Here is a 19,863-nt window from a genome sequence, read left to right on the forward strand (position 1 = left end):
GAACCGACGTATTTGGGGGCATTGTGCTCTGCCTGACTGCGTCGAATTCGCTCGCCTTTCTTTAGAGATTGCTGCGCTCCGGGCTGCGGGAATGACTGCAATAAAATTGATGATTGGGTAGTAATTTCTACAGTTGGCACTCGCAGCCAGGCCCACCATCCAGTCCGGGCGGTTACAGCGGTTTCGAGAGTTTCAGTTAGCGTAAGGTCATAGTTAATCCTCGTCATACCCCGTAAGCGATACAATCGTAAAACACGACATAATTTCCTGGCGTGACTTCGAGTATGCCACCGATTTGCAAGGAGCTTTCCCATCCCTTGTACGGTTGGGCACTGATTTTGGGGGCGGAAAGGAATTAGAAGCCAACAAAAATAGACTCACACAACCACGCAGTGCAATATAAACGCGATGGGTTCTGGAAATCCCTTGCCTTTCGTTCTGATCAGCACACCATCAGCACAATCTCGCAACTGCCCCCGGACGGGGCCGGCATACGAGGGGTTAGTAGTTGCTGTTTTATCGCTCTTTTGTTCAGTTTGTTTTCGTTGTCGGAAGTCGTTACAAAATCGGGACGAGCCATTCTCTCTGAAAATTGATTAGTTTAATTGGAGATCAATTAAAGTAATCAATTCGGACGCTTTATTGGGCGGGGTCCCAGAACGGAACCCGTGCGTTGCTAGGTCGATAATGATGCTGTTCTGGGACGATAATGTGACTGTACAAATAATTCTTGTTTTTTAAATCAACTATTGGCGGGTAAAGTAAACACAAATCGTTTTGTTAATTGCAATTAAATCTGCCTAACAGCAGCTATTGCATGGAGGTTCGGGACAATCAAAACCATTCCACGAACGGAATGCCATTGATCGAATGGAATATTTTGTTCTTCAAGCATTGTCACAGCTAGTGCAGGGGTTGCCATCTGTTGTTTGATAGCTTCCCAGCTTTTTTTTGAATCCGTTCCGAGATTTTTTTTTTTACTGCGTCCAATTTACGGTAGAACGTCGATTATCCGGCCGACTGCGGACTGGCCGCATGCCGGTTAATCGAACTCCACGGATAACAGGTCCTTCTGCTTTAAACTGAAGAAGATCACCAGTCAACGCTTTAAACATTCATATGTTATTAATGTAATAAGTAAGAGTTTATTAACAATATGGAACATTTTTCAGGGAGTTTAACTTGGTAATCTCTCTACAGAAAACTCTCAAGTTCCTCTCGGACCAACCAGTTCAACGGTTAAACAAGTCAAAACTATTCCATATCTATTCCTATCATTTTTTAGCTCACGGATAATCCACCCGCCGGTTAATGACGCGCCGAATAATCGATGTTCTACTGTATTTTTGAATCCCATACATGTTTGAATGCTACTTTATCGAGCGAACTTCGCAACTGAAAACATCTCAGCCCACTCGGTGCTTCTGACCAGGTGTGAAAACATTATGTTGAAAAATACTAATAATGAGGATGCATGTAGATATAAATATTATTTATAAAAGTTGTAAAGTAATCAACATTTCTGGAACTAGCCATGCGTCTTAAAAGAGAAAACAATAAGTATTGAAAAGACCATGATCTCGAAAGTAATCCGTAGTAAAGTCTTATAGGTTTTACGGATTGACGCCACATTTTTACTAACCGCGTTGATGGTGTTCCTGTATGTTAGATTTACCGTCAAAAAACCTTGGTACGGATTTAAAAATACATGGGACGCAGTGAAGAAACTTTGGAAAACTGTCCAAAAATTGCGGGATACCCTGTATTGGAGGCAAGAGAGGATACCCTGTATTAGAGAGGTGTTGGAGGTAAGAACTGCTACAATGCAGAGCTGAAAATCTGACAGAATATTCTACAGTATTATAATATTGCAACTTCAAAAGAGAACGATCTATTCTCCAGAAACTCTAAAAACTTTGTGGCTAAGTTCGTCAAGGTTACAACACATGGTCAAGTTGTATGGTTTATATGGGGAATTGGTATTTGCGTGAATCGCTAGAACTCGTTATTTCTATTTCCTCAAGTACTTCATGGACAAGCGGAGACAGTGGAGAATTCTGTCTAAATAATACTGATATAGATGGCGCTTGCTTCACACGTTTGCACAACACTGGTTTGTATCCGATTCAGACTAATTAGTCACTGTTTACGCAGCACCAGCAGCAATAGCGACTAAAACCCATCCCACCCGGAGTCTTGATTCCTCAACAAGATATCATGCAGCATGTGTGATTTCCTGTTTAAAACTGTATAAACTCATTAAAGCGGGAAAATTTATCAGATTGTTTCCGTTTTCCATGGCTCACTTACTAACAGACAAGCCCACAGTTGGATCAATAGCCGCATAGCCTGGGGCAGGGAAAAAGTTTATTCGCACCGAAATTCACGAGATCCTTCGCCGAGCCGGACGCGCGTGGTGAAGAACAGGAGGAAATTACTTTGATTAACTCATCGTGTTTAGTTCTTCTTCCGTGCGGCAATGATCGTCCCATGGAAAGTTTAATTAAGTTAAAGAGCTAACACTTACCCTTCTTTAGGCGAACGAATAGCCTTAGCGCTGGACGGATGTAGGCGAGACATACCATTGTAAAGACCCATTTCGAGGTGTGGAACAACCTGTCTGTGGGTGGTGTTTTAGTAATTTTTAACTTCGGACACCTTCGACCTTAGAAGTTTGGTGGGTGACCACTTGGGAGTTCCAAGTTTCTTCAGCTCAGTCTAATCAGTTCTTTACTGTCGTGGCAACCATTTGATGCTGGCCGGTACGTGTTCATATTACGGTTCAGTAAAATGGTTGAACATAAATCTAGCGCACCATTATATGCGATGACCCAGTACGTTGTCCAACCATGTAGACGACGTGCCGTTTTATCAAACGTTTTCGGTTCCTCGCACCAATTCTTTCCATCTGTGCATGGTGGCAAGCACACACAAAAAAGTGTCTTTTCCAGTTTGCCTTTAATCTTTGCGCTAGATAATATGCATCGCCGCATGTGATTCATGCAGCGTGGCAGATATATGTAACCCCTTTCCAACACGGGGCACTTCCTGCAATTATATGAATGTAAATGTGTCCCAGCTAACAAACAACCGTCAACTGTAGGCAAGTGTTGCAAAATCTTTCCCTACAGCGCAGAATTCACACACGGGTACACTTTGAATGATGCACAGCGAAGGATGCACATTTAGCAGCTTTTCCAACCACACCTGTGCAAACATACGGAATGGACGGGAAAAGAATGCAGGAAATTTGATATGCATGATTGCAGGAAGGAGATATTACTTCCACCGCCAAACGGAAACGCGCGGCACATGGAGGAGTGCGCGATGACATTACTTTCATAGCCTGTACCATCTCAACCCGAAAGAGCCGCCAGCGTGCTCCAACCGAACCAGTTGCTTCCTTTACGCTCTGCCTAGCGCATTGTCTGGCGGGACGCCGATACGCTTTTCGACAAACCGGCAAACCTCGTCAAACCAGTTTTTTTTTTTTGGGAGTGGGAATGGAATTTCGGAGTGCCGGAACACGGAACTCGGCGCCGGACCAAGGTCACTGGTTTGATACGCGTGTCTAGTAGTGATGTGCACAATGATTCAGAATGAATGAATGATGTAAAACCTACTAGGGAGTGAGTTAATTCTAAACTCGAAGAAGAGTATTTATAACTCGTTGCGATTGAACTCATTCCCAAAGAATTAAATGATTCAAAATAATGAAGAATTAATTCTCCACGGCAACCTTCAACTCAAGATTTAAATTGTGAATGAACTCTTGTGGGAGGTACTTCGCGATTTAATTCTTTACGGCGACCTTTAACTCAAGATTTAAATTGTGAATGAACTCTTGTGGGAGGTACTTCGCGATTTAATTCTTTACGGCGACCTTTAACTCAAGATTTAAATTGTGAGTTAACTTTTTTGTTAGTTAACTCTTGTGGGAGTCCCTTGGTGATTAAATTCTTTACGGCGACCTTTAACTCAAGATTTAAATTGTGAGTTAACTCTTTTGTTAGTTAACTCTTGTGGGAGTCACTTGGCGATTAAATTCTTTACGGCGACCTTTAACTCAAGATTTAAATTGTGAGTTAACTCTTTTGTTAGTTTACTCTTGTGGGAGTCACTTGGCGATTAAATTCTTTACGAAGACCTTTAACTCAAGATTTAAATTGTGAGTTAACTCTTTTGTTAGTTTACTCTTGTGGGAGTCCCTTGGTGATTAAATTCTTTACGGCGACCTTTAACTCAAGATTTAAATTGTGAGTTAACTCTTGTGGGAGGTACTTCGCGATTTAATTCTTCACGGCGACCTTTAACTCACGACTTGAATTGTGAGTTAACTCGTGACTTAATTCCTCACTGCCTTTAACTCCAGATTTAATTCTCCCCTCCCCGTTACTTATTTGAAATTATTAATATCTTGAAGAGTGAGTATAAGAGTCAAATCTTCATTCTAACTCTTCCACTCGTCCACTAAATCCTAAATCAAAAACCTTAAATTTCCCATCTCTAGTTTCTAGCACTCACAACGCAATTAAACTCCGATCTATACATACCCGAAACATCACCAGACCACTTGGTGTAGGTTATGAAAATTGATCAGAATTTAAATAGTCAGATTACAGGTGAGTGCCAACGGCGTACGGCAGGGGTGCTAAACAGGAGCGTTTGTTTGTCTCTCCCTTTCAGTTATTTGCCTTGCCGTTGGAACACTTCCAGCTGATGTACCATTTCCTGGGACCGAGTGTTTCGGTACAAAGTTCGGGATGTGCCGGTGCCGGATATAAATCATTAGCCACTTGCAGCTGACATCCAGGCAAGTTTCCCGTGCACGGATGTTAATGGAAAAGTTTCCTAATCATCGTTGACGTTAGTACGGGTACGCGTATGTACATCAGCTTTCCCCAAAATAAACACCCAGTGGCATACCACGCCACGCAACATCGGATCATCTTAAGCCATTCCAGGAGATAACGCACCCTCGCTGATACCCTTCCGCTTCGCTGCGTCCATTTGCGGCTGTGTCGTGCTGTATCAAACCGAGCGCACTTCTGACGCAGTCAGAAAACTCAAGAGACTCTACGTAACGCTCTTAATATCGGGATAAAAACCATCGCTCGCTCACGTGGCCCGTCGGGACATTAGCCTGCGGAGGTGAGGCAACGGAGTTTCGCACAGAATCGCTTCCAATTTTTTACAAGTACCTCATCGGCTCGGTTCGTTCGCGCTTTCGGGTGTGGTAGATCAAAGCTTCAAACACTGCCGGCCCGTCCACTGTCATCGGTTGTTTGTTTCTTCTGCTGCTTATACGGCGAAAAAGCAGCCTCGCTTTGTGTGCGGATGAAGCACAGAAAGCAACAAACAGAAGAAGGAAAAAAGTATGCAATCCTTTTGTCTGTGTGGCGCAGTCCCTCCAAGCCTGTGGCACGTTTGATTACTAATTAACCGAAATGGAGCTAATGGATAGGAAAAACGAAACACAAAAGGGCGAGAATTCTTCACCACCGTTGGTGTACGTTGATGCTTTCGGCGAACATCATCCAAAGTCACTGTTGGTCTCGTGGGAAAACCCCCGGCTAAGATGTTGGCTCTAAAGATAAAGCATGTTTGATTTCTAGCCTCGATAAGCGCCGACTCCACGGCGGTAAATGAAAATCGAAAAAGCTGAGCGAGAACGTTCCAATTTTTGCGATGGCTTTTAACACCGGCTCACGCTCAACAGTTTCGCAATGTTCCGACCATCTTACCAACCGATGGGAGGGGGCGGTATTAGGGTGGCCGGCTTGCTTATCTACCCCGACCACAGTGTCCGCTGCATCTCATCATTTAGACATCAGTGAGTGGCGTCGTCCGCTGCCAAACTGGCACGGTGGCAGGGATAAACAGTTCCGAAACAACAGCATATGCACCCCATATTGATTAGTTGCTGCAAATTTATCCATCATCACTTTCCAATCATCCTTCACTCGGTCCTCTCCCCCCAAAGGCAAGGCGAACCGTTACTGTTTGTTGTTTTGCGTTAGCGTTACAGCGTCTATTCGGGGCACTCTGGGACGGTGAACTTTTCACTGCGTTCGGAGTGTGTGTGTGTGTGTAACAGTGTGCGGGTGGAGCAGGTTACGGTGGAACAGCGCGAGAGAAGAATGACATTGGAAGAGGGAGAGAGAAAAAAGAAAGAAAGAACGGATGACAGCCCAAAAACCCGTCAAGACACCGAAACCATTTGCTGCTAGTGCTGCTTCGGCTCGTTATCAATTCACACCACGCTTGTCGGTTACCGATACAGGATATATTGTTCCATATTCATCAGTACTTGCCAGCGCCAAATGGAATGTCGCTAGATTTTGGTGAAGGATGGAAATGGTGGAGCAACTCGTACGGCGTACTGTGTGGTTTGTTTCTGATACTTTCTTGGTGTAAGATTTCGCTTAACAGTACGCAGAGCGAACAGGGAACACACAAACAAAAAACCACTGGTTAAACGCTAAACTTCCTGAGTCCTGGCGGTAGTAATTACAAGCGCTCTCCCTCTCTCGTCCTCTGCTTCCCGCATTCTTCGCAAACGCGCTACGTGCGGCATATGCCAGGCATGTGGGGATGTAGAAATACTGATGCGATCTCCCAAGAAAGCTCTGTATTTGTCTAAACACTGCTCCGGTATGCCGTATCATTTGACCCGGCACCGCCAACCAACCGTAGCACAGTGATTTATGTCCCTCGATGGGTTCCAAGGACCCACCGAAGGAAGTGCCTGCTTTGCGTCAATCCAGCGCTAGCGTTCTGGGTGGTGGTGAGGGAATTATTATTTTATTCTCGATTATTATACCAACATTGTTCTTTATTTTTTTATTTTCTCTTGCTGTTTTTAGCTGAACAACACAACAGCAGTGGGACTTTCGGTTCCTCGCAACGCGTAGAAGCAAGTGACGCACACCGAATAATGTGAACTTTTTGACATCCAGCGATTACGGGTACGCGATGGCTGATGGCCGGACCGACTTTTATTTCACGCTTCGTCGGAAATGGTACGCCAACGGCTGCAAATGGCATCACCCGTGCCGACAATCCGACCCACCCTGGCAGCAGTGATGGATGCGCGGTGAGGATGATCGCTGACAGTGCAGGGCTAATTAAATCAAAAAACCGTTCCCAAAAACGTTCTACTGCGTCCTGGCCTTGCTGGTGAGATGGGTAGAAGCAGCCCAGAGTTATCGCATGTTTCAGCAGGATTTGTTTTTTTTTTGTGTTGTAGTCTTCCTTTTTTGCTGTTGTTGTGCCATGACGTCTAGACAACGTTTTCCAATTGCGCTACTGTTCGAGGAGATAATTCAATAGTCGCCGGAGGTGGTGGAACTTTTAAACGCTTTCAGAATATACTTGAATGTTTCAATATGTCGATTGCAACATTCAGAATTACCGCGCAACGGTTAAACACATATCCAAACAACTAAACGCAGTTCTATGAACATTAATATTAGCTGGAGGACTTTTGTTGGTCTAATTTAAAATTGGTATCAGCAGGAGTTTTGACAACGTGTAGCTGAGCAGAACATCAGTACTAAGTTTGAAATCTAAATTGTAAGTTTCTTATGTCTACCAATCATAGACAGAGGAATCAACATGAGTCAGAGTCAGAGTCTTGCCATCTGAGTTAGCTAAAAGTTCTGCAGAGTACATCAGACAAAGTAATTCCAATATTTCTCAAGATTCGCACGTACTTTAAAACCAAATTGAAGCTTCAATGATCCTTCCTTTCAGAGTCACTTCCCAACGAAAGAGTACTGTTCCTTTCTTTATACAAAACTGAATAGAAATTAGGACTCCAAAGTACCTAGAGCTACAAAAGAGGCCTCTTGCCATCTGAGTTAGCTAAAAGTTCTGCAGACTACATCAGACAAAGTAATTCCAATATTTCTCAAGATTCGCACGTGCTTTAAAACCAAACTGAGGCTTCAATGTTCCTTTCAGAGCCACTTCGCAAGGAAAGAGTACTGTTCCTTTCTTCATAGTTATAAATGAGACCATCAGACGACTGTTTAGAAATAAGGACTCCAAAGTATCTAGAGCTACAAAAGAGGCCTCTTGCCATCTGAGTTAGCTAAAAGTTCTGCAGAGTACTTCTGACAAAACAATTCCAAGATCTCTCAAGATTCGCACGTATTACAAAACCAAATTGAGGCTTCAATGATTCTTCCTTTCATAGTCACTACCCAAAGAAAGACTACTGTTCCTTTCTTTATAGTTGTCCATCGGACGACTGATTAGAAATAAGGACTCCAAAGTACCAAGGGCTACAAAACAGGAAATGAATTCTTCTTTGTTCTAGTAAATAGATCTCTAGGCGCTATTAAGAAATCTCTGCCCTCTTCCAATACGATATGTTTGGCATCAAACCGTCAGAATACCCAGTCGCGATGTTTGTCAAACAACCAATCAGCAAACTGACAACAAGCCAAGATTGCAATCGTCATCGCTATGCAGCCTCTGGTGCGGTGCTTATCACATTGCCGGGGCAGTACAGCTAAAGCGCTCAACATCGTGTGAGCTCCACCACCATGCAGCCAATAAACGATAATAGGTCGAACCGATGGAGAGACAAAGCGTTAGCCGATATCGCAGGCGTCCCCCCTCCTAGAATGTTTAGACCATGCGCGTGTTACCATGCACAATCAGCTGCTACCGAACGACAACATTCCGTTCGTTCGGCAGTGCCTCTACCAACGTCACCACCGCTACCGATGGCTGCTACAACTGCCGCATCTACGGCCAATCAGGTTCTTGAGGGCCGGTGCCCACCGTGCCCCACTGTTTGCCCACATCTCGTTCGCTGGCGGCGTAGATAACATGCGACCCTAGACCAACCACGCAGAACCCGTCGTTATGTCGACGATGGTTACAAGCGCGTTGCGCCGTTGCGCTGGTCACATTCAGTCTATACTCAGTGGTCGTGCTGAGTAGCCGTGTGTCTGTTACGTGGTGGAATTTACGTACTAGGTAAGCATGGACAGGTTTTTCTTTCACTCGTGCCGGATAGAACGCAGGTTGGTGAGCATGGAGGCTACGCTTGGTACAAGTGCACTGCCCCCCGTGAAAAGTGAAAGTCTGTCTGGGAGAATGTTCCGCCAAATTCTACGAAAGGCATCGGCATCGAACGAGGGAATATCTACCAATGTATTTCCATTTATCTTCCTCTATTACGCTTCTACTGAATCGGCCCTCCAGGGGTGCTCAACTCCACAAGCAACTCAACACCCGCAATCAACAAATCGTAGTTAGCAAACCGTGAGAAGCGAAACATCTCAGCATGAGTTGTGCTAGTGTTTTGACCAGCAAAGACCTGCCGGACATTGAGGTAAGCGTATAATTTTCAACCGCAGGTTAACGGCATCAACCATCAGGCAACCTTCATCTTCAACCGCACCGTATCACCCGTATCACCTTCGCGCAATTGAGCGCAGAATTTCGCTGCGCAATTACGTCAACCTTCCGCTGGGCAGACATTGTGTAACCGCCTGGTGGGCAAGTCGGCGTATCAGTTGATGTGCCCCGACCGTGGTCTGAGCGGAGCAAATCACTTACACTGTGAAACAAGAACAATCAGGCGGTGATGGTTGCTCCGATTGCCGTCATGCGGGCAAAGTTCAATAGAACAAACACAAAATTAGCATTGTTCTTCCTCTTATCTCTCTCTCTCTGTTTATCTCTCATTCATGAGATGGTTTAATGTGCTTTGTTTGCGTTACTGGGCGACTGAGTCAGTTAACCATGAGCTAATCAGTTAGAAATAATCATCAATTCCGCTCATCCACGTATCTGTTTCATTCATGAACAATAAATCGCTCAACTTGTCAACAGTTCATAAATATCAAAACGCACGTCACCGACATCGGTAGATTATGTGGTCCCATTATGACATCAATCAGTTCACACATCAACCAATTTTCATACTCCAGCAAGGGATGCAATCGACACAATCACACCACTTCTTGCTGCTGTGGAATGGATGATTAGCGGTAACTTTAATTACCATAAATTCTCCAATTAGTCATGTGTTGCCTATGGGGAAACATCGTTCCGTAGAAGTATCAACCCGCAGCAGGTGTGTGACGGGGTCGTTCAATGAACCATTACATATTCGCTTTCATTCTCCCTTCTACAGAGCCTGCTCGCTCTCAACCCGCGGGTGAAGCAAACCTGCTCGCTCGTACCGACGACCGTTACGAAAAAGGTGAAGAAACACTGGAAGCGCAATGTGGACAGGTCGTGCACCAGCTGCACACCGCTGACGAACGACTTCTCGGACATTAAGCACACGACACTGTCGGAGCGGGCCGCACTGCGGGAAGCGTCACGCTGTCTGAAGTGTGCGGACGCACCCTGCCAGAAGTCGTGCCCGACGCAGCTCGACATCAAGAGCTTCATAACGAGCATTGCCAACAAGAATTACTACGGTGCCGCGAAGGCTATCTTCTCGGACAACCCGCTCGGGCTGACGTGCGGTATGGTGTGCCCGACCAGCGATCTGTGCGTGGGTGGTTGCAATCTGGCCGCGGTGGAGGAGGGCCCTATCAACATCGGTGGCTTGCAGCAGTTCGCCACGGAGGTGTTCCAACGGATGGGCATTCGACAGATCGTACCGCCCGGGGTCGCTCCGCTGAAGTACCCGAACAAGCGTATCGCATTGTTGGGTGGGGGGCCCGCCTCGCTATCCTGTGCCACCTTTCTCGGGCGGCTCGGCTACCGTGATGTGACGGTGTACGAGCGTCGCTCGTATCTGGGCGGTTTAAGCTCGGCCGAGATCCCCCAGTACCGTTTACCGGTCGATGTGGTCAACTTTGAGGTTCAGCTGGTGAAGGATCTGGGCGTACAGTTCGAGCTGAATCGATCGCTCTCTATGAAGGATTTAACCGTGCAAGGTTTGCTGGCGAGCGGTACGGATGCGGTGTTCCTGGGCATCGGGCTACCACAGCCGAAGGTCGACAAGGTGTTCGAAGGGCTGACCGAAGAACAAGGGTTCTACACTTCCAAGAGCTTCCTGCCGCAGGTCGCGGACGGTAGCAAACCGGGGCTGTGCGGTTGCAAGCAGTCCGCTGCCGCCAAGCTGCCCGTGCTGAGCGGTAACGTCATCGTGCTCGGGGCAGGCGATACGGCGTTCGATTGTGCGACGTCCGCGCTTCGGTGCGGTGCGCGCAAGGTATTTGTCGTGTTCCGGAAGGGTAATAACAATATTCGCGCCGTACCGGAGGAGGTAGAGCTGGCACGCGAAGAACGGTGCGAGTTTATCCCGTTCATGTCACCGAAGGAGGTCGTTGTGAGGTCGGGCCGTATTGCGGCAATGGAGTTTTATCGCACCGAACAGGACGAGGCTGGTAATTGGGTGGAAGATCAGGATCAGACCACGCGGCTGAAGGCTAGCTACGTTATCTCGGCGTTCGGTTCCGGGTTGAACGATGCTGACAGTAAGTGATTTGTAGATCTAAACTCTTGAAGTGTAGTTAGGAAATCTATTTACCAGAATCATTCGTATGAATCTTCAATAGGAGGAGTGAATCTTATGAAATTCAGGAAGCTTCATCAATCCTTCCAGACGAATGAATTCTCAAGCATTCCTGAATCCTCAAAGATGAATGAAAATTAGCAGATCTTTGAGGACTCTTGAATCTGCAAGATTCAGATTCAAAGTCGTCAACACAAATTCTTATTCTTGGGTCCTGTACTTACTCTGGGCATACCTCTTTGCAGCGATTGCAGCTCTTGATGGATTGAAGATGAACCGCTGGGGTTTGCCTGATGTCGACCCGAAGACACAGCAAACCTCCGTGCCGGCCGTATTCTGCGGCGGAGATCTGGCAGGCGCCGCGGAAACGACGGTAGAATCGGTCAACGATGGTAAGACGGCGGCCTGGTACATGCACTGCTACCTGCAGGGTATATCATTTGACACCAAGCCCGAACTGCCGCTGTTCTACACCGAGATCGACCAGGTCGACCTGTCCGTGGAGGTGTGCGGTGTTAAGTTTGAGAATCCGTTCGGGCTGGCGTCAGCACCGCCGACCACCAGCACCGCCATGATACGGCGCGCGCTAGAGCAGGGTTGGGGCTTTGCGGTGACGAAGACATTCGCCCTCGACAAGGACATGGTGACGAACGTGAGTCCGCGCATTGTACGCGGTGTAACGGCCGGTCAGAACTACGGTCCGCAGCAGGGTGCGTTCCTGAACATTGAGCTCATCTCCGAGAAGAGTGCCGATTACTGGTTGACGGGTATCCGGGAGCTGAAGCGTGACTTCCCGACCAAGGTGCTGATTGCTAGTATCATGTGCACGTACAACCAGCAGGACTGGGTGGAGTTGGCATCGCGAGCTGAGGCAGCCGGCGCCGATATGCTCGAGTTGAACCTATCATGCCCGCACGGCATGGGCGAATCGGGCATGGGATTGGCCTGCGGCCAGGATCCGGAGCTGGTGTACAACATCTCCCTGTGGGTGCGCAGTGCCGTGCGCATTCCGTTCTTCGTGAAACTTACGCCGAACATCACCGACATTGTGTCGATAGCGCAGGCAGCGAAGCGGGGAAACGCGGATGGTGTGTCGGCCATCAATACCGTGCAGGGGTTGATGTCGTTACGTGCCGACGGTACACCGTGGCCAGCAGTCGGTATGGACAAACGTACTACGTACGGTGGGGTGTCCGGAAATGCGACCCGCCCACAGGCAATGCGTGCCATTTCGCTCATCGCGAACAAACTCCCTGGCTTCCCAATCTGCGGTATTGGTGGCATCGACTCTGGGGAGGTGGCACTGCAGTTCATCCAGTGCGGAGCACCGATCCTGCAGATATGTTCCTCCGTGCAGAACCAGGACTTTACCGTCATTGAGGACTATATCCTCGGGTTAAAGGCGTTACTGTACCTGCGGGCTAACCCCCCACCAGAAGCACTCCCGTGGGACGGTCAGTCACCACCAACGGCTAAGCTGCAGAAGGGCAAACCGGTCGCGCCGCTTCGTACCGATGACGGCAAGCCACTGCTGCATTTCGGCGAGTACAAGAAGCAGCGTGAAGATAAGCTCGCCCAGCTGCGTGTCCAACATGGACCGCTTTGGGATCCATGCTCGGAAGAGGCTCTCAATGGTACGAACGGTCACGGTACTGGTACGGCAGACACTTCTGCCACAAACAGTGTGCCCCGTGTACAGGATGTCCTTGGAACTGCTCTGCCTCGCATTGGTGACTATAAAAAGTTGGACAACACCAAGCAGGTGGTCGCACTTATTGATGATGTAAGTAGAGTTATCCTAACCAATTCTTAGACGCCACTAGCTTGAATCTCTGAAATCTATTATCAATACGCAGGATCTTTGCATCAACTGTGGCAAGTGCTACATGACCTGTGCAGACTCCGGGTATCAAGCGATCGAGTTCGATCCGGTAACGCATCTACCTCACGTTAATGACGACTGTACCGGCTGCAACCTCTGCCTTTCGGTCTGTCCCATCATAGATTGTATCAGGTACGCGCGAAGGTCGCGATAATGTGTGCAGCCCCTCATTGATGTACATCTCTATTTCAGCATGGTTCCGAAAAAGATTCCACACGTCATCAAACGTGGCCATCCGAATGTGAATGTCGCGGTACATGCGCTAAGCCCATCACAGTAATACGGAACCCGCCATAAATCCGCCGACAACGCCTAGTGAGTGACGTGGACGATGCTCTGGTTGCGTAAATCATACGTTTAGATGAATGTTCATTAGAAACATAAGTGTTGAAAAACTGTATATCATATATTAACAAATAAACAGCAACTAAATGAAAAGTGCTGATCGATTCTTGCTGGGAAAACAAACTTCACTTTTCAACTCTCCCATTTAGAACAAATCGCTTAACGGCAGTGTTTTAGAACAGAACCGAAATTTGAACATTTAATTCCAAACTCGAGCAGTCTGCATGACAGCTGTAGCGTTCTTGATACAAAATTCGAGCAGAAGGTGTTCGCAACAAAAGTACGAGCAGTGGTACACTCACTAGGCTCATGGTTTTTTTTCTATTTATTGGCTGAAAATTATGTAAAATTATGACGGAAATTGTTATTTATTGAATTATTGAACTAATTTGGTTTCTATAAAAAAAGAAAGAATCTACCGACTTCATCGTATAATGTTGTCGTCAAACAATGTTGTCGTGAACTGCATGTGTTGTCTCGAACGATACAGAGCTGCTTCTTCCTTTTCACTCTTGAGAAATAGGTTCGATATTTCGTCATATTCGCTCGTACTAACATATATTCCAAGATGTTGAACTTTAATCGCAATAGAAGATGAGTTGTTTTACTTGAAAACTAACTTTACAGAGCGACCAATGGAACAGTTAAAAGAAAATATAATCATTTTAAGCAAACAATAACATTGTCTTGCTATCTCACTCTGGTACGTACCGGCAGTTTGGTTTTCAACCTTTTGCCTAGAAATTTTTCCCGCCCACGGATAAAAGGTATCTGTTCGTAGCAGAAAATGCAATGTCAGCATAAAAGCTGCACTGTTGCGCTACTCAGAACAGACATACTCTATCGGTGCTGTCACACCTGAAGTGGTAGGTGTAGCTGCACGGTGTGACAAAATTTTTCAGCTAGCGTTCGTAGAAAATTTACCATCATTCTCCTAATCGTTCTGGTACGGTATGGATGTGCCGTGCGCATGCTGAATAATTGTGAGCAGGAATTCGAGCGTGTGTAGTGTTTTCGCATCTGGTAGAAATATTCAGGCTCAATGTTCGTGTGTGCTGTTGCGTTTGCGTTTCTGTGAATTTCGAATTAAAAGTGTAGGATTTTTGTTTCGTTGGTTTTTGGAAGATTTTATCGCAACGCTACGCGCCATCGCCCCAGGTATGTAGATGGTTAAGGGATCGCACATCCTTGTGTGTAGTTTCCAAGAAGTAGTCACACACGCGCGTACGCACACACACTCGCACTCTCACATGCACTGAAAAGAAATATTCTTTTCTGTGATGTGTGTGGTGAGATCTGCAAAGTTTGCTTACGGCTTGCTCTGCTTGTGCACAAGAGGATGTGAACCCGTTGTAGGTGAAACACGAATAATACAGTGCATGAATCTTTTGTTTAGTTGGCAGGTTGTATTCATGGTAGACACGGTTTCGGCACTGTAGCAGACGCACAGGCCGCTACACATTCGCATTGCTGCCCCGTATTCTTCTAAAGCCGTTGGCGTGTGTGTGACATGCTTGGCTCACCAGTGGAAGTGCGGTACGACGATGGTGTAGTGCTGATACAGACCGATGGCGGCGGACCAGCACGTGCCAGCGATGGCGGCGATGGGGCTACTGACGCACAGGACGCGAACCAAAGCAGCAGCCAGGGAAGCATTGCTGCCACTTCAGAGTCGTCTAGAAGCATCATAATTCGAGATGGGCGTAGAATAGAAGGATGCGGCTCAATAACGATCGTAACAACACCTAATAATTTAAAAATTAGCATAAACACTAAAAGATACGATCGACAGAGTGCATTTCAGGCAGCAAAACGGACCCTTGCGAACGATCTGCGGAATAAGTTGGGCGAGTTGGACGAGTTACTGAAGGCGTCGTGTGATAACGATGATGGTATCCAGCGTGGTGAACCATCAGCCGGCATGCGAAGCTCACCAGTAACTAAAACCCACGTTACCACTAGCCACGGAATGGCGGAAAACACCTCCACGACTAGCGCGAAGGAAACCGGTGCCGAACGGAGCGTCCCTACTAGCAACGGAATGGATAAAAATACCGACACGATTAGTGTGACGGAAACCGCCGGTGCGTGTAGCTTAGATACGTTGCAAGAGCCAATATGCTTACCAAACGATGTACCCGTACGGAGCACTAACGAAACTGAAAACTTCTGTTCTGGCACCGTTGATCTAGAACCCAATCGGGGCAGTCTGATGCGGTGCGGTGATGCGACAAATCGGCATTCCTCGCGCTCGAGCAATGACGAAGATGGTATCCAGCGTAGTGAACCATCAGGCGGCAACCGAAGCTCACCCGTCATCTCACCGAACGCTATCACCAGCAACGGAATACAAGAAAATATCCGCGCGACTAGTGTGACGGAAACTGGTGCCGAGCCAAACGTCACCACTAGCAACGGAATGGAAGAAAATTTCGGAACGATTAGTGTGACGGAAACCGCTGGTGCGTGTAGCTTAGATACGTTGCAAGAGCCACTATGCTTGCTAGACGATGTACTCGTACGGGCCACTAACGAAACTGAAATCTTCTATCTAGGCACGGTTGTTGATCTAGAACCCAATCGCGACTGTCTGGTGCGGTTCGGTGATGCGACCATGCGGCGATTCTCCCGCTCTAGCATCACACGGTGCAACGGAAACGATCGGCAACTAGGGAGCATCACACAACCAGTGACGCAGAATGGTGACGAACGGCAGCTGGACCAAATCGTATCGCAACCTCCACTGCTTCGATTTCCGCCGGAGTTCTTTTCGATGGTTTCTATCACGCAGCTGCCGTACGATTTAAACAATCTGAAATGGGATGCGAGCCATCGGGTTAATACGACCGGCAACTATTGCTACTGCGGTAATGATGGCGATTGGGCGCGGGAAATGTTACAGTGTCGCCGCTGTGAGCAGTGGTTCCACGGGCGGTGTGTGCGTAGCTTACAGTTTCCTATTTTCCACGGCGACACATTCTACGTGTTTATTTGCTCGATCTGCAACCATGGGCATGAGTTTGTGCGTCGGCTTGTGGTCAGTGCCAGTAACCTAGCACATCTGGTGCTGTACAACCTCATCATGCGTAACGGTCGCCGGTTCTTCAGTTTACGCACGGCGATACTGCCCTACATCGAGGATAATCAGCGTACACTGCAACTTTCAGATAAAGTAAGTATTGGGTATGATACTAATCGATAGTAACTAATTTTTGTTTTGCTTCCCTACGTTCTTTGGCAGTTTTTGAAACTCTCCACTAACGAGAGAGCGGATCTGTTGCTTAATACATTGAAGTGCAACAAGAATCGATTCTATAACGGCAAGGATTTTAACCTGTCGTCTCAATTGTGGTCTCTGAATCAACCCTTACCACCGCCGGTTGAACCAATCACCATTCCGATACCACCGGACGAAACTGTAACAGAAACAATACTGCAACAAAAGCTGGAAAATACGGAACATTTTCGGTTTCTGCCAAGGGTGTAAGTATAATTGTTCTTTTTTTTGCTTGTCTTGTTCTAATTACTGAAGCTCAGGTTGATTCAAACGTTCTTGCGGTTTGGAATCGAGTGATAGTTGTAGTGATGAAAATCGTATGTCCCTCCATTAGTAGTATTGAATTATACACGTGTTAACCCCATTTTCGTTTCATCTGCAGCTACCATGAAAGAAATTATTTCATGGATGGCGCCACTCGCGAACGGATGGTCGGCTTACCTTACGCCAATCATCCAGAATCCGTCGAGGATCCACGGACGGAATTTTGTTTCCTTGGCGAATTCTTTTCGTCCACACCGGCATCAACATCAAAACAATCAACCATAATCGATCCACCTTCTGGGGCAGCGTCATCAAAACCACCAGCATCGTTGGCACAATCACCGGCTGTTTCCAGCGATGGGAGTAATCGACGAGTCGGTGCGAGCCGACGCAAGCGTTGGGGCATCCGACCCACTCCGGTAACAATGCTGATGCCAAGCGGCGGTCTGGACAAAATAATACCACCACCATTAAATTTCGACGGGCCCAATAATCCTTTCTATGAGGAGGATTCTACAACATCGGTATCGACCAGCAACGGGCGTATGCGGTACGCCTACCGCAAGTTGGGCACCATGAAACGCCGCGCATGTGATGACAGTCAACCCTACATGTCGAGCACAAAACGACGTAAAATGGGACACTCGGGTAGCTCGGTATGTATATTGAACAATTGTTTCCCCGGGTGATGTTAGTGAGAGTATGAAATGTGTAGTGGAAAGATATAGGGGTGAGAGATTGGAAAGACTTGTTATGGTTTCTTTGGATATTCCGTTTGCTTTAATATGTTGCAAATGCATTTGTTGCAATGTGACAAATGTGGGGTTTGTTGATTTTGAAGGAAGAATGCGATCTTTAAATTTTTTTTTTAATGATTCGAGATATAGTAGAATCTATACTCGAACGCGCGGGGTGCCGAGTATAGTTTCTACTATACTTGCCAAAGAAATGTATTTGTTTGTTTTGTTGTTAAATAATTTGTAAAATACGCTTACCCTAAGGATCGTTATTTTTTCCGTCCTTCTTCTCACAGTCTTTACGGAGTGCTGCTAAACCGCGTATCCGTCCCATGCGCAAAAGGGCACTATCCGCTGTGGCGGAAGAATCACTCGAGGATGTTTCATGGGACAATGTACAACGTCACTACAACATTGAGCCCATTATGAACGGTGGAAACTTGTACTTACAGCGGCGTTCGTGCGCAACTGGCTCCTCTTCTTCGGGTATGGCCGAGCAAGCGGATGCGACGGTTGCTGCCGGCCAGGTTAGTTCGGAGGGCTCAAGTATTGATATAAAACCGTTAGCGAGCGGCCGCCGAACGTCAGGCCGGCTGATAGCGCTCAGAAACCAAAACTATTCCGAAAAGCGCAACTACAAGCGGCGCCGGAGCCAGGATACGGTGGAGCAGCCCGACGGCTCTGATGTATGGCACCGCCGACCCAAGTCGGGCACCGTGACCACCACCACCGACGACACCGATCAGTCTTACGGCGATCGAGTGTCTCCATGTAGTTTTTCAACGAGCGGCCAAAGCAACTCGTGTGAGCTGCGAAAAGCATACTCACAGCGAACTAAGTTTTTCACAACACCGGCTAAACAACAGCAGGAGGCCAGCTCTGCGACATGTACTGTGGTCGGCCGGCGCATTCTCCCTGACGGGAAGCAGGAATTTTTGATCGAGGAAACAAACTGAAAAGGGAACCGTCCACCCCTCTCTCGGGTTTCTTCTTCGAATTGCAAAATGATGTCCATTCGTTTCCTTATTGAGTTTTTTTTCTGTTTGACGGAACTAAAACCAACAATGCGGATGCATCGATTTAATCGCTGCATGTACATTCCTCCCGTACAAGAGGAAATAGATTAGTCGTTTTTCTAACCGAGAGAGTTAGGAGTGGGATGGGTAAAATTTCGTTTGCTCACTTAAGGGTTTTTTTTGTTTAATTTTTTCAAATTTGTTTTCATTTTTCAAATTTGTTTTCATTTTTCAAATTTGTTCAAGTTGCGGAAAGCAGTAAAAAAAAATTTTCCAATAAGCATTTTCAACCCTTTGCCGAAGGTAACACAAAGTTATAGAACTTAAACGAAACTGATTAACAATTTTCCAATATGCTTCAATTATTTTTTTACGACAACACAAAGTTATAGACATACCTCAACCTAAACTGCAGAAATATCTTTCCAATACGCTTTTTCAACCCTTTACAGAAGGCAACACAAAGTTATAGATTCATAAAACAAAACTGAAAATTGCATATATTTGTCCAAATACGTAGCGATAAGGGCATATTCATATTTTTTCCCTTCAAAAAACACAATTACTACAGATGTATACGCGCATGTAGAGACCGTAAATCAAGTATAAGAGTGTTCATCGGTAATCTAGCGCATTCAGGAACGTATTTACAATATTTTAGTTTTGATTGTATAAAATGAGTTTTCGCACCATTCCCAGCATCGTTACGTTTAGTTCGATGCGCCTAGCTGTGCTAGGAGAAAGATGTTGTAGTTACAGAAAACACTCCGTGCTGCTCTCCGGTAGCAACTCTTTTATCAACCGTGAACGCGTGATAATAATAGATTTCTGTAAGAACGGCAGAGTAT

The 19,863-nt window shown here is 46.6% G+C and overlaps 2 protein-coding genes across 2 annotated transcripts; both read left to right on the top strand.

The window, feature by feature from the left end:
• Nucleotides 1-9,301: 9,301 nt before the first annotated feature.
• LOC128717002 (dihydropyrimidine dehydrogenase [NADP(+)]) lies at nucleotides 9,302-13,656 on the top strand. The gene is made up of 5 exons (XM_053811407.1): nucleotides 9,302-9,349; nucleotides 10,157-11,456; nucleotides 11,740-13,277; nucleotides 13,351-13,508; nucleotides 13,569-13,656. Exons 1-5 carry the CDS (start codon nucleotides 9,302-9,304, stop codon nucleotides 13,654-13,656), a joined length of 3,132 nt encoding a protein of 1,043 aa, XP_053667382.1.
• Nucleotides 13,657-15,231: 1,575 nt separating this feature from the next.
• LOC128718548 (uncharacterized) lies at nucleotides 15,232-18,955 on the top strand. The gene is made up of 5 exons (XM_053812174.1): nucleotides 15,232-15,672; nucleotides 16,117-16,893; nucleotides 16,963-17,204; nucleotides 17,381-17,918; nucleotides 18,296-18,955. Exons 1-5 carry the CDS (start codon nucleotides 15,232-15,234, stop codon nucleotides 18,953-18,955), a joined length of 2,658 nt encoding a protein of 885 aa, XP_053668149.1.
• The last annotated feature ends 908 nt before the right edge of the window (nucleotides 18,956-19,863 follow it).

The sequence above is a fragment of the Anopheles marshallii genome, chromosome X (genome assembly GCF_943734725.1).
Source record: "Anopheles marshallii chromosome X, idAnoMarsDA_429_01, whole genome shotgun sequence".
NCBI classification, from domain to species: Eukaryota; Metazoa; Arthropoda; class Insecta; order Diptera; family Culicidae; genus Anopheles; species Anopheles marshallii.

Excerpts from the sequence above, each read along its gene's own strand:
- LOC128717002 (XM_053811407.1), top strand. The coding sequence starts at position 9,302 with ATGAGTTGTGCTAGTGTTTTGACCAGCAAAGACCTGCCGGACATTGAG. Across the intron at positions 9,350-10,156 it reads AAGACCTGCCGGACATTGAG|AGCCTGCTCGCTCTCAACCC; the intron begins GTAAGCGTATAA and ends TCCCTTCTACAG. Across the intron at positions 13,278-13,350 it reads TGGTCGCACTTATTGATGAT|GATCTTTGCATCAACTGTGG; the intron begins GTAAGTAGAGTT and ends ATCAATACGCAG.
- LOC128718548 (XM_053812174.1), top strand. The coding sequence starts at position 15,232 with ATGCTTGGCTCACCAGTGGAAGTGCGGTACGACGATGGTGTAGTGCTG. Across the intron at positions 16,894-16,962 it reads CACTGCAACTTTCAGATAAA|TTTTTGAAACTCTCCACTAA; the intron begins GTAAGTATTGGG and ends GTTCTTTGGCAG. Across the intron at positions 17,205-17,380 it reads TTTCGGTTTCTGCCAAGGGT|CTACCATGAAAGAAATTATT; the intron begins GTAAGTATAATT and ends TTTCATCTGCAG.